At 43.9% G+C, this 14,832-nt stretch overlaps 1 protein-coding gene across 4 annotated transcripts in view; it reads right to left on the bottom strand.

Annotated features, from left to right (window-relative positions):
• ADAM12 (ADAM metallopeptidase domain 12) overlaps nucleotides 1–14,832 on the bottom strand; it is a 328,481-nt gene that overhangs the window by 236,713 nt on the left and 76,936 nt on the right. For all 4 annotated transcript variants that reach the window (XR_012132960.1, XR_012132961.1, XR_012132959.1 and 1 more), the window contains exon 3: nucleotides 9,233–9,306. Coding sequence is in view for 1 of the 4 variants with exons in the window: in XM_037011665.2 (XP_036867560.2) it covers nucleotides 9,233–9,306 (74 nt within the window). In the remaining 3 variants the exon portion in view is untranslated. The remainder of the gene's footprint in view (nucleotides 1–9,232; nucleotides 9,307–14,832) is intronic.

Genomic DNA, 14,832 nt, shown 5'->3' with positions numbered 1-14,832 from the left:
ATCTGCCCACATTTTTTATAAGGATGAAAATCGTCCTCTTGTCCTCCACTTACACTGAACCCTCTTCCTGCCTCAGTGAAACCCACCAGCCTGCTGAGGGGAAAGAAGTGACTACTTCATAACATGTTGGGCGAAGTGCCCTGTATTTTTCTCAGATTTGCCTGAACAAGTGTAGGTAGCTGCTACATTTTTTCAGGCCATGGGCCTTTGAGGATTTTATTGCCATTTTTCTTCAGTCTGAATAAATCTGCTGGCCAGTGAAACAATGGTTTGATTTACCATTGTTGTTGACATGGCAACAGCTCTTGAAGGAACAGGCAGTGCCCAGGCTGCAATTCAGGCTCCCGGTTGTCATGCCTTCGGGCTCCTGAGCACCTGCTTCCATGCAGGATGCAAGGATGCATCTGCTCCTAGGAGGACAACAAAGTCAGGGTCTCTAGGGTCAGGCTTGTGTCCTGCATGCTGGCAGCGGCTCAAGGACAGGCTCTGGGCACACAGCTGCACCCCTACTGAGCCTGTCATCAATGTGGGTGCTCAACAGGGGCTCATGGAGTGAACCCCTAAGTGTGAAGCCCTAAATTTGAGGAATATAGTAGCTACCAATAGGCAAAGGGACAATTTATCCTGCCTTTTACCTCGAACTTCAGGGTAACCAATCATTGATGGGGTGAAGTTTCTCTCTGTAGAAGAATTCCAGCTAACAAATGGAGAAGGAGCAATAAAATTAGAAAATCACCACTTTGCAAGACCCAAAGAAAGAACTGATCTGGACATTCATTGTTAATGGCCACTGACCTTGGCCAGTAGAAGCTCACAGGGAGCTTTATAACAGAAGCATCAGGACGGCCCCTGAACCTAGCAACCTAGCAACCAATCCAACATTGCAAAAATGAGACAAGAAGACGTCACAGAACTCCTAACACAATGCAAGAGAAAGATCCATCACCGCCCGCGAAGCAGTCCTGCTGAAAGAACCAGAAGCTGAACCTTCTCAAGGCTGGAGATCTAACCACTGGTTAACACAAAATGTGGGGGCCAGAGAAACAGGCTAGGTGACCCCATGGGAACAAAATCAGCAATCCTGGCATATGGGAAATTCTAGTGGGCAAGTAAACTGGTGTTTTTCACAAGGACCGCAAGATTTCAACCACAAGAATCAAAAAGAGGGACCAGGAACATATATACTAAAGAAGACTCAGATGTGGCAACCAAATGCCATGTGGGAAGTGTGGTTATAGCTTATTCAACGAATCCAGCTGCCAACAAATGTTTCAGGCTCTCTGGATAGTTAGCTTGACTGTCTCATGGGATCAGGGAAGAGTCCTTATGTCACCCAAACAGAGTTGTCATTGGCCTTCCTGCTGAGGATGTGACACCCAGAACAATGCAAAAGATGTCCATCAGAGACCACCTGCAGATGGCCAGGGCAACCACTGCTGTCCACCTGGGCACGGGGTTCTGGAGAGAAACTGCAGACACAGCAGACATCCATGTCCGACACCCTTTCCAAAGCCTTCTAGCTTTAAGCAAGTCCACTCGAGGACGCCACGCTCTCAAACTGGAACCCAAAGGGGCGTGGGTCTGGAAAGGTTGATCTTCACCAGTTTAGGTAATTTAAAGTGAAGTCAGGTTGGGGAACAAAAAACTCTAAAAATGGTGCTCCAACCTTTTCCAATGTCTGTCTAGCTTCAAAGACTGAAATGAAGAGGGAAGCTCAAGGGGATTCAGTTCTTATCCAGGAAACAAAATCTGGCCCAATTAGAAACTTCTGAAATGTTAAGGCTGAGAGATTTTGACTTAAATTGGAAGCAGTTTGGTTGAGTTAGAAGACTGAAGTCCATGGAGCTTGTATCTGATCCACAGGCCTATGGTCAGGCTTAGAGAATCTTCTAGTATACTTTTCCCCCTTCATCAAAGGGCAGAGGTGACCCTTCAGGGACTGCCCGATTCCCCAAAGCAGAGGAGGCACTTGCACTGCGGGGGTCAGCCTGAAGAGAAGTGGTCACTCCCTTAGTAAAGGATGTCCCCACGGGCCACCTGTCAGCTAACACAAAAACCTCAGGCCAGAAGGATCTGGCAGGCTGGGGTTTCCCTGCAGTCCCAGCACGGTCCAAAAGACCTCCTGCCACGATGTAAATGTCCATATAGCCATATTAACTACTGAGTACTTGAACTGTGGCTAGTGTGACCAAGGACCTAGAGTTTTAATTTTATTTAAATTAATTTAAATGTCAATTGCTTCATGTGGCCTGTGGCTCTCCAATCAAAATATGAACAGAACTCCTGTGGCACATTTCGAAAATACAGATCTCCAGACCCTGTAGGTGGGGATTCTGGTCAATAGAGAGAAGTGGGGCTGGGCATCTGCCTTTGAAACAAGCTCCCCAGGTGCTAATGATGCTGGTGGCCCTGAAATAGTGCCCCAGCCTTCAAGAGTCTCTGTGCTCCTGGTAGAGGAGCCCAGCCGCCTCAGGGCAGCAGACAATAGGAAGGACATGCAATGGGCTCGGGAGCGAGCTGGGGTGCCACAGGCTTGCCTCACAAGGCTCTCATGTAGATATTACGTGAAGCAGGGACATTGCCTTGGGTTGGGACAGCTATTCAGACACTCAGGGTCATGGCCAAGGCCTCACGATGTCCCACCCACTACTGGTTTGTGCTCTCCGGCTCACAGTCCCCTTGCCACCACTTTATTTAGGTCAGCTGCAAACATCCTTGGATGCCAAAGAAATGCCATGCCTAGATCTACAGGATAACCCTCCACAGGTCACTGCCAGACTGCATTCTGTTAGGCCCAAATATGTACCGCACTGCAAGGTTCTGAGGTCCATGCTCACTGTGGCCCACATCTTGGTGTCCCTGACCACTGCTCAAAGGGCAAGCTCTTGGTCCTTTCCCTGGGCTATCTGATCAAAGGTCATCACTGTTCTAGCATCTCATGTATAAGCATTTTCCTTGACATCTCCCTTCCCATTAGCCCACACACTCACCTGCTCATCAGTGTCTGTCCGTTCTCGCTCCTGGATTTATCTTCTCTTCCCCTTTCTGGCCCTCCCTTGGGTGGGGACATTATCAGCCCTAAATGCAGCCCCTGTGCACCAGCCATAAACAGCCTCTGACCCACACCACTCCTCACCCCATAGTCACATAGCCAGAACGGGCTTTAAAAAACTGAATTTTATCATGTCACTGCCCTGCTTAAAGGCCTTGCTTCCACAGGGCACCACCACGGTCCTTATGAAAAAACGCAAGGCCCTTACGGAGCATGAGGTCCTGCCCAGGCTGGCTTCAGCTTCTCTCTCTCTCTCACCATCTCCCTTTAGCTTACTGACCTGCTGACCTCCTTAGCTTCCAAAATATCGCAAAGCTGTTCCCCCTCCCACAGGACCCTGAAGCATGCTCTTCTCTTTTTCTGGAACTGCCTACCATCTGCCCCCTTTTCTGGTTTATGTACAACTTAAATGCTGCTTCCTTACATGGCTTCCTTCCCTAAACCAGGACCTCATATTTGTCTCCTTTAGCTCTTGGCACCACTGTCATTCAGTATCATTTTGCGATGGCCAGTTTAGCACTGGGCTCCTTGACTGACCTCCAAGGGGACGAGGACTTGGCTTTCTTTACTACTCCACCTCGTGCCGACCAGAGCTTCCGGTATTAAATAAATGAGGAAGTGAATAAAGAAATGATTTCATTGACATATTAATTATTAATCATTTGATCAATGAAGACTTATAAAGATTTGTGAGTGGTAGACAGGAAACTGAGAGAGAAAACATGAAGCCAGAGAGCAGAGTTTCTGAGGTAAGCTTCCGCCCACCTTAGTTGAATCAACAATTACAGCCGCCAGCTAATTAAAGCTGGAGGTTCTAGCAGGCAGGTGAGGCTGCTTCTGCAAGTACAGAATGAACAAGAATAACACTCTATGCATAAAGATTTAAAAATGATAGTTCTGAGGATGTCAGATTGAAGTTAGGACCATTATAGCAACAGGAACCCAAAGGACCTGCGCACGGGTCCCCTCCAGCTCTTGTCAGAGCTGACATGTTTGGCCATCAAGGTGCACAGATAGGATTAGGCATAAGCTGATCTCCTTTAACTTTGGAAGGTTTCAATAGGACGTAGTTATGGTGAAGTCAAGGGTATAATCAGGTGAATAACCAGTATTGCTGGATCCCCAAGAAGGTGTCTTTGAGTCACTGAAACCTGATTATGAGAAATAACGTGAGCTCTAAACTTACAGCACCGACTGGACACAGACTTGGCTTCACTTTGCAGATGAGGAAACAGAATATAAGCAGCTTGTTGCTGGAAGCAAAACTGGTTTCCTGACCCAAACCCAGTGTCCTTTCAAGATGCTTTCTCCTTGAAGAGCTTCTCACACCACTTAAGACAGGCCTTTGACCTCCTGATGACCCCCTCTGCCTTGGTCCAGGCTGTCCATGAACCATCATTTGCCCGGCTGGGAAATGCTTATCGAGTGCTTGTTCCCAGCCAGGCCTAGCAGAAGGGGCGGCAGGAGGGCTCAGACCCTGCCCCTGACCTTAAAGATATCTGCGGTGGTAAGAGAGGTAGGGAAGGTCCAACAGGAAAATGAGGATAATGGCAGGCAGCTCCTAAAGGTCATGGAACAGCACAGGGGTCAGGGCTCTGTGTGGCTGACCAGGGTCACTGCATGGAAGAATGGTGGCCTCTTTGGTCTAGGACCCTCCGTGGCACCCATGCGCATGCACAGGTGACAGCCACCTTACGGCAGCCACATCGCCCCAGGGGCTCACATCATTTGCAGGCCTCATTTGCAAGAACTACTAGTAAATTTCCCCCTGGACTTACAGTGTTTATTTTTTTGTCAACTCAAGCATAGAACTTTACACTTATCCCTGTTAAATCTCATCTTGTTAGTTTTGGCCCATCGATCCAAAATGTAATCCCGATTCTGCCGGAGTTACCCCCTTCAGCTTTGTTGCCAAGAAATGTGATCCACACACCTTTCATGTCTTCTGAGCGATGGCTGACAGAACTGTGGGCCAGCACGAGGCCTCGCACACAACCCTGAGGCCACTGAGAGCCAGCTCGGTCCAGCTGTCCAACACCCTTAGGGTCAACATGAACTACGGATTAACATCCTCTGGGCAGTTATTCTGCCAACTCCCAATCTACCCAATGTTATCTCCACCCCGGCTGCTTTTCTCTGTCCCACATCATGATATTCTGAGAGATGCTGTCAAATAAATGCCCTCCTAAATATACTGCCCATGTGTGACAAACGTAATAGGCCCTTTCTGCTACTGTTCTAGAGTGAATATTAATAAGAGTTGCTCTTGCAGAGATGTCTGGAATTATTCCAGACAGAATAAAAGTCAATGCCAAACTCTTCAAGCTTGAAGATACACCAGTTACAAATTCATGGACTTCCTCCAGCAACTGCCGTCCGTCAGTGAGGGGACAGGGCTTGCAAACCGGAGGCTCAGTGGTTTGAGAGATGTAGGAAGTGTGATCTACCGCCGTCACTTTTAATTATCCTAAACTGGAAAAACGGATGTTGAAGCTGGCCAGTCTGTCCAATAAAGCATTTTGATCAAAGATGCAGTTGCACAGAGCACCTGTGTGAGGAAGGGCCTGAGAGCCCACGGGGATCCAGGAGAATTATGGGAGCTATAAAGCCGGTCCCCGCAGTTCCAGAGCAGACAGCAACACCGTGAAAAATGCTTCTCTGCGGGGGCTTTGGGTTTCTTTAAACATTCAATTATGGCTACACAAACACAAATTCAAAGTGAACAGCATCCAATCTTTGTACAAATTAGGATGCTAGAAGGCAAATAGAATAGATTCCCTGAAACAACTCTTTAATACAATTTCAACCCTGTTTCAAGAAGAACTGGTGTGCATGAAGAGGCTCTGAATAGGGTTGATCTGGTGACTCTCTCAGCATTAGCTTTAGGTTATGGCAAACCACTGAGGCAACCTTTGCTTATGATCTCTAAGCAGGTTTTATTAAAACAGATTTCTGGATATTTAAAGGCCCAGTATCCAATGGGAACAGCTTTAACCCCTTTGAAAGTTGCTGGAGGATGTTCCCAAACTCACCATTTCCATGTTATGAATAATAAATACTTCAATGGATTCTTCTTTTCTATCATTTTCAAGTTTTCACTGCAATTTTTTTCTTCCATATAAAAAGTTCTCCTCATTTTAATGGTAATAATTTCATGTCAAACACTAATAAAGTAAATGTCTTTCATAATCTTACCACTCAGAGATACATGTACCTGCGTATACTTTCAAAATAAAAACTGGATACCATGTAAACTTGTATTGAATACACCATGTATACTGATTACATCATGAATGTTTCTTCCAAAAAGAAAGGTCTCCACTGTCAGCTTCAATTGCTGTGTAGTAGTCTATTTCATAGCTGAGTCATAATCTATTTAACCAATCTCCTGTCAATGTACTTTAGGTAGAACATTCTGCACTGAACACCCTGGATGAAGGGTTGCTTCCCAGCATGTCTGCACCAAAGCTGGGTGCCCACCAGGTTACCTTCTGGTTGGTCAGGCTCTCTACTCGGCAGGCTGCTAAATAGTCACATTTATCTTTGGGTTCTTACAACTTCATTTGGATGAATTCTCTAATTGGAGCTATTGGGCCAAAGGCTATGCCAGTGAGCAGTTCTGTTTTATCCTGGCTGATGGATTACCTTTTGTGTCTGACAGCGCTGAGAGCTAGTTAGCACACAAGCATTTCACTCTACTTATAAAACTGAAGACTTTTGGTATAGTCTCACTAGTGCAGTCCATACGGAAAAGACCTGTAACCTTTTCAAAATATTATCATGCTGAAACGTTTTAGGGAAGCATTAATAAAACAGTGATGCTGGCATGCTCTGATTATGAAATGTTGATTTGAGCAGAATAGAATTGGTATAATAGCACAATCAACACAAAGCTATGTAGTCTGTCCTTAGGAAAATATTAAACACTTGTCATATATTCTTTAAAAATGTGGGTTGACAGTGAGGTTGGAAAGAGAGAAATAAATCAAGAAGAGAGAGTTTTATGTTTTCAGCTTTTCTCATTTTGAGATTTTTTTGTGTGAAAGGCCCAGTACTGGAAGTAAAAAAAAAAGCACCTTTTAAAATGATCTCTCATACAGAGTAGCCATTGTCTAACAGTCAATGTGTATAATGCTATTCACCTTAATGGGCGGTAAATCATTTTCAAGGGGAACCATGAACAAGGCTTATTAAGCCACTTTGCAGATGCAGAGAACCAGATGGGCTCTAGGAACTGCATTTCTGTGTGGAAAAGTGTCCATTACAAGCTAAAGTACATTACAAAGCTGAAGGGAGAAGGAGCTATCAAATTGCACACAGACGTCGATATCAATTAGAAAGACAAAGGAAACAAAACCTTACTTATAAGAATCTATATAAACATCCACCAAAACAGTAACCAAGATTGTGTTCGGTAGTAGTCAATTATATTTTTAGTCTTTTTTTCCCCCTATAGTTTTCAATTTTCTGGACATGTATTTACTGGACATGTATTTTTTTTTTTTATGGTAAAAACAAATCAAAGTTTCCATTTCAAGTCTATTTCCATTCCTCTACCTGCAGACCTAACACCATCTAAGGGTCCCAGATGGGTCTCACTCATGCTGTTCACCACATCCCCCCAACTGCCTACCAAGAGGAGTGGTTGCAATAAAGACACTCTCCAAATCCAGCCACCAATCTTAAAACCCCAAGGAAATGCATCACACCAGAAGCCTTACTTTCTTTTGATCTTCCAGGGAATACCTAGTTTCTTCACATACAAGAGCAATATGCAAATATCAAAATGTCCCATAATCTTACATGAAAAAAAAACAGCATGAAAATCTATCTAAGAAAGACATATCAAAAGCAACATACAGGTTTCTGTTCAGCTCCCTAATTATCCAAGATGTGTGCATGAACCTCTACATCGGGATCATCAAGTCATAAGGAAAGCTAAAAGTACATGTTTACTGCTTACAAAAGCTTTTCATCCACTTAAGGGGGAGGGGTAAACATGCCAGAAATAGGAAGAGGCAGGCTGCAGATGCCAAGGAACAGGCCACACTAGTGTACATATATTCACATAAAATATATATTTATGTACATTTATTTACCTGCTTTTTTAAATTGCCGTTGGCCATGGTATTACATATTAATGTGGGCACTGGCTTTGAAGATCTCATTCATCTGATTTGCTTAGGAACCACCAATCAAAGCAATGATACAAGCAAATGATCTAAATTGTTTACAGGGAGATGCTGAGTCAGATTTTGTGGCTCAAAATCTCTGGCAGTACTCATTACAGTGAAGCTCTCCTTTCTACACTGTCATAAAAGTAATCAGCATTTCACTGATGGGAGAGGAACAGGACCCAGTAGTTCCAGAAGGGAAAAACTCATATTTTGAATTGAGCAGAACCTGGGAACTTGATTTATACCTTCAAATACAGACTGTTCATTTGGAGACCTCAAATCTTTTCTGGTACTACTCATATAAGACAGCAAGGAGTCCCTTAGATCTGCGGAACCCTTGGGGATGTGGTCACACAGTGTTCAACAGGATGACAAGAATATGGGTGGTTTTTACTTATGCCTTGAAGCAGGCTCAGTTTTCCACTGGGAAGGCTTACAAAATATGTAATAATATCCATGTGCCCCAGAAAAATATAATACCATTTTCTGGAAATTTATATAATTTTTCAAAAAAGGGTCAAATTTTTAAAGAAAAAGATAAAATAAATACTTTATACCACTGGAGACAAGCTCTGAAAGATAAAATAAACTCTTGGTATTTCTCAGGGAAATAAAAAAGTTTCTATCCATTTGAAGCTGTTTCTCTTTATATAACCCAGGAATTGCCAAAAGTCAACTAATTATGGAATACTGTTATTTGAATAGAACAGAGGATGCTTAAATTCTAGCCTTGAAAAATTAGGCTCTGAAAAAAAAGAAACATCAGAACTATGAGAAAAACCTGCTGAGTTACAAAGTTCTTTTTTAGAGTGATAAAATTCTCTATTTTTCCATTGGATAATTTTTTTTAAGTTAATTCCAGCCTCAAATCCAAATTCGGACTGTGAATCCACGAGTTTATTTCTGTTTCTCTAAATGCCAACATCAATTACACAGCACTTTTCACTTCACGCTGTCTTAACTTTCTCTTATCACGCAGTAAACAAAAAGTAACTTGACTTACTCATTCCTTTCCAGATTTATGATCAGTTCTTTGTTTTCCAGTTGTACTCGAAAAGTCAACATTTCTGGATGATTCTGAAAGATAAATGAAAGAAGTTAGTTGAAAACCACATCAACTGACTTGCCAATATCTGCGTAAGTTCCGTAGGCATATTCAAAGCTGAGAAAGAACATTTCCCTGATTGAAGTCCTCTTTGATGCTTTCTTGTCCCTCACCAACTCTAGTTCATAGGAAGGTCCTGTTGTATTGCCCCCCTGCCCAAATACAACTCCATTGTCCAGGTCTTACACCTCCCCAGGCTGCTCCAGTTCAGACCACACCCACCCCTCACGTGAATTACTGCAGAACCCTTCCAGTCCAGGTCCCTCCACCGTCCCTTTGCTCTTCTCCCATTCATTCTTCCACAGCAGCAGCAAGATAGCTTTAAAACACCACCTCATCAACCCACCCCTGCTTGTGATGAGCCTGCCCTGGCATCCCACCGATGATGAGATGCCAGCTCTTCACTGTGCCCGACAGTCCTCTCATGGCCTGGCCTACGTGGGGCCACCTAGGCTGCTCTTCCCCCACTCACCCGGCTCTCCCTCCACACCACCTACGCTGCCCTCCTCCGCACTCACCTGGCTCTACCCAGCCTGGGCTTACCAGCTCCTCAAACATGCTGACTCCATCGCAGCCCTGAGTCTTTGCACATGCTGTTCCCTCTATCTGGAATGCTTGTTCAGAGTCTGCTATTCAGTAACTGCTTCAAAGCAGCTTACCTCACTCCCCAGTCAAATCACACCTCCTCCCCCGGCATTCTTTCTTCCAGGCTCCTATCTTTTCCTCTTTGTAAGAAAGAACTTTCCTCTTACTTGTAATTCCATAGGCGGACCTGTGGGTCCGTGTATTTATTATGTCATGAAGGTGCCAGACAAATAACAGAAGCTCAATTACGATCTGGTGAATGAAAAAATCAATGGACAGGGCGACCCCCTCCAGCAATCTCCTGTCTTCTTGCTGGGCAGAAAGCAAGAAACCTCTGCCCCTCCCCTCTGGGCCCCTGGGACCCTAGGCCCCTTGTGTCAGTGGGGAGAGCAGGCGCCTGTATTCTGTTCAGCCCCAGAAATCCCAGCGAATTCCTTCCCCTGGGAATGTGCCAATGTAACGTGTCCCTCAGAGTATACCCCTACCCCGGGCTCTCCCCACCTAAACCAGGGTGGCCAAATATGCCACCCACCTACCTTTTGAGCCCAAGTCAGAGACTCGGAATCCCTACCCACATCATCCTCTATTGGCCATCCCAGATTTACCCTTTGAAGCCCCTCTCTGCTGCCCCTCTTCCTGTGGCCCCTCAATGATTCTGGGGACTGGCAGTCAATCCCAGCTCTCCCTTATCCATGCCAGCCTGTCTCCACAGGGCTTTACGTATCTGTGGGGGCATTCCCCATTGAGAGAATTTACTCTTTAATGTTTATTTTAAGAATGAATGCTGTGCACTCGTCCTGATGACTGATGAAGACGGTCCCCGGTGCAAGCCGGCCCCGACCCAGCGCGGCGGGGCTCCACGCTGTCGGGAGAGGGCACCGGAGGCATCAGCTCACAGCTGGCACAGTCCACCTGAGGGAGGGCCAGAGGCCCACACAGCCCAGCGCAGAAAGCCGGGCCCCTCAGCGGCTCAGAAGGAGCACAGGAGGAGGAGAGGTGGGCCATCCCGCAGGACTGGCGCGGAGCCCCGGGCCTGCCGCCTGCGTGGCGCTGGCGCTGCAAGGGACGCCGCAGCCCCGCTCAGCCACCACCGGCAGCCGCGGGCGATCAGGGCGGCTCGGGTCAGTCGTGTGGGTTTTGTCTGCCTTCGCTTTGTAAGTTCTTTGGTTTTATGCTTGTATAATGGATATGCGAGTAAGAGGTTTGCGCATAGCTGCCCGATATTCCACATTTGAAAGGCACTATGATGCCCCCAGAGTTCAGATACCTTTTCCTGACATTGCATTTCAGCTATTCCAGGAATTGACTTACCACATGTGACTCTGAGACTTTAGGAGAAAATGGACCATAAGTTCCAATATCCAACATTAAAATAATTTGTTAAGATGAAACAAAAACGTAACAACGGGAGGTCACATGAGTTTTGGGAAGATGTTAAGATGCATATTAGCTGACACCACATTACTGGGGCAGAATCGCAAATGATGAAACACTGTTTGCTTTAGTTGGGGGGCATCCTTCTACAGTTGCCTATGTCTAATACGGTGGCCATTAGCCACAACATGGTTATTTAAATTCAAATTAATTAAATTGAAATAAAATTTAAAAATCAGTTCATCAGTCCCACTAAATGCATTTTGAGACTCAATAACAACATATGGCTAGTGACTACCACTGCTGGCCAGCGCGGCTACAGAAGGTTTCCATCTTCACAGACCTCCACAGAAATTCCCATCGTCCCTGGACATCTCTGAGCCAGTAATAAAGACCTAAAACTTGCATCATCCTGTTGCTACCTGACTAATAGACTATTGTAAATATTGGTGCCTTCAGGAGATAAAATTTGGTGGAAACCCAAGTGGTTTTTATTAAGGTGCTTTAAGAAGGTTCTTCTCTATTTTAATTAAAGGGTGATATTATCTCTTAAGTAGTTAAGTTTGAGAGTCAACTGGTAAATTTCCATATAAATGAAATACCAATGTATAATTTCTGGGTTTAAAGCGACCTTATTTTTTATGGATTCATCCGAGCAAATGACTATAAAACATCTAGTGATCGGGAAAACCATACTTCTTAATCAACATATTTTGACACTATCTGGTCTGATAAGAATTGTATGGATTTCTGAGTATTGCCTGAACTTTAAAAATTCTTATTACTGTTCCTATCCTAGGCAACATTGAACATACATCACTTTTGTTGTAATGTAGTGTGTAAAATTGTTTCTAAGTCCTGGATTTGCTTACAAATCCGCTACAGGGACTCTTACTTAAATTTGCCTATACTTTCTGACTTTAGATTTAATTACAAACATGTATAGAATGTTCTTCCTAGGGTTTGCGATTTGTATTCACTAACTGTATCTTCGAAAAACAAGATTATTATGTTTACAGTAAAATATTAGAAAAATGTGTCAAGATTTTGTCAAAATGTGCCCCGTGTATGAATATGCATGCATATTTGTGTTTTGTATGTGTGTGTAAACAATTCACTTTATTACAAATTGTGTTTGCCTAAGATATTGATACATGTATCACTATTTTAAAGATGGATCCTGATATAATATTTGTGAATAAAAATAAAACATTTGCAGGAACCCTTTGTTCCTCCAAAGAATTCAGCTAGTTTAAATATTAACATTTGCACTAATTCCACATAAATCCCTACAGGAGCTGTTATAACATTTCAATGTCAACATCTTTCAGATGAATACATTCCCCCACAGAGAGGGAAAAAGATCTATATCTGTATATTTTAATTGAGATCTGAAAGGTACAGGAGAAATCAATGGAGAAGGAGAACAGAGAGCTATTTTAATTCAAAACCACTAATTGCATTAGATTTGTTAGCTTAAAAGCATGTATTTATTCCATTTTCTTTTGATTTTTTAATACATCAGAGATAACAAACCAGTGCTGGTTAAACACAGCACTCCTTTTTCAGAAAATGATATATTGATTACCCTAATGGAACCATGTCTCTTATTGAATGCTTAAAGAACTGCATTTGCTGAATAAATCAATTAAATGCTAGTCAATAGGCCAGAAATGTTTTGGCAGTCACTGTATTTCTGGTTTTTTTAATTGGCAAAGTACATCCAAAAAAAATTATAAGTACAGTTTGAACAACAACAATAAAATAATCATTAGTATCTATCACTCAGCTGAAAAATCAAAATAGTACCAGCATTTTAGAAGCCCTCTGTATGATTTTTGCTAAGGCTGCCGTAACAAAACACCACGGACTGGGCAGCTGAACCAACAGAGAAGTTCATTTCCACCGTTCTGGAAGCCAGAAGTCCAAGACAAGGTGTCGGCAGGTCTGGTTTCTCCTTTAGCCTCTCTGCTTGTAAGTTCCTCGTGGAAGTGAGCCCTGGGCAGGCTCTCCCAGGCAGGCTTGCAAGGCAGACCCCAGCCAGAACCCACTGCCTGCTTGCCTCTCGGGCCCCCAGTTGCCCTGTGCCCTCTCCGAGGTCTCCTGCAATGCACTTACTTGCCTGGCATAGCCTCCGTAACTGGGGTTATAAAGAGAAGTTGAAAAGTGATTTATTGATTAGATACAGTTATTTTATTCTTGGCATTATCCGTGTTGTGCAGCCTCTCCTTGATTTCTATAATTGAGAGATCACCCAAACTTGAATTTAAATTATTTTACCCGTGATGGATACAAAAAAGCTGGAATCACTAAATGTAGCTTTTCATGGGTACAGAGATTGTTATGATTTTTTCCCTCTGATCTATGGAATGATACATAGTATCAGCTCTTTGGTGTTTCTATGTCCCTAAGGAATAGACCATTTCCAGTGGTAGAAGAATCTGAATCTGACCATGAAGTTGAAATAAGGTGGCAGTGAGCTGCCAGAAGAAAGGGAATTACATTAAAAAAAAAAAAGATGTGGTGTCAGTAGCCGAGTCTACTCCCATCATAACTTCTAGGTTGTCATATCAAAGATGATGGTCCATTTTGAGCCTGTCATTCATCTCAACCACCCATACTGCAGACTGGGAGGGGATCTACTTTTCCAGTATTAAAATACTGTGTTTAAGCGCTTCTGAACTAACTAGATCCCTCTCTGGCACTAAATAAATGCTTCAGACTGCAGCTCTGGCATTCATGGGGCACAAGGGAGCCATTTATTGCTATGAATATTTAGAGGCAATCTTGATTACCACTTTAATATTAGTGGGTTAGTTCTACAGCCAGGAAGATATGCACACTGTGGAATTGAGAGAGGACAAAATTAAATTAACTGCAGAAAAGCACAGTAAGGAATGAAGGCATTGCAGCACCATAACGGGAAGTGCCTGGCTTGGGGCCCTTTCATTAGTACATAAATGACGATAATGTTTATTCATGAGTTATTGATAATTTTTTTCTGATGGAAACTGACATTAGCAAACACCTTGTTAGAGTATGCAGAATGCACATATTAACTGGAGGTAAAAACTGCTTTTTGAAATATATATTAATGTAATTGTTCAGGCTTACAATGTTGGGTCATTTTTAGAACAGACTCTTCTTACTCTGTGTCAGTGACAGGATGGTTTACAGATCTTCCAGCCTGCTTCCCCCTTCCGGCCATGAAGAGCTGCACCTTTCACACATGTGATGCTCAACAGGTTCTTTACCCTGCGTAGCCGGTGTGGTTGCTAATGCCCACGTTTGCAGCAAGCATCACAGATTTTCATTTTAGACTGCTGCAGCTACAGCCGCCGCATCTGAAGCCTTCCTTATTCATCAGAATGGTGCCAGTCTGCCCATGCATCTGTGCTCCAGGCTTCTCTTATGCTGTGTCCATCTGAGGACAATCAGGCGAGGGCAGTCCATTGCATCCGGGAGCTCCCTGCCAGGCGGCCAGAGGACAGTGACACATGACTTCACAGCCGAAGTCTGGAAAATACTATGAGGTGAGC

The sequence above is a fragment of the Manis javanica genome, chromosome 7, assembly GCF_040802235.1.
Source record: "Manis javanica isolate MJ-LG chromosome 7, MJ_LKY, whole genome shotgun sequence".
Classification (NCBI taxonomy): domain Eukaryota; kingdom Metazoa; phylum Chordata; class Mammalia; order Pholidota; family Manidae; genus Manis; species Manis javanica.
Note: the sequence above shows the minus strand (reverse complement) of the source record. Positions and strands in the feature narration are given on the sequence as shown.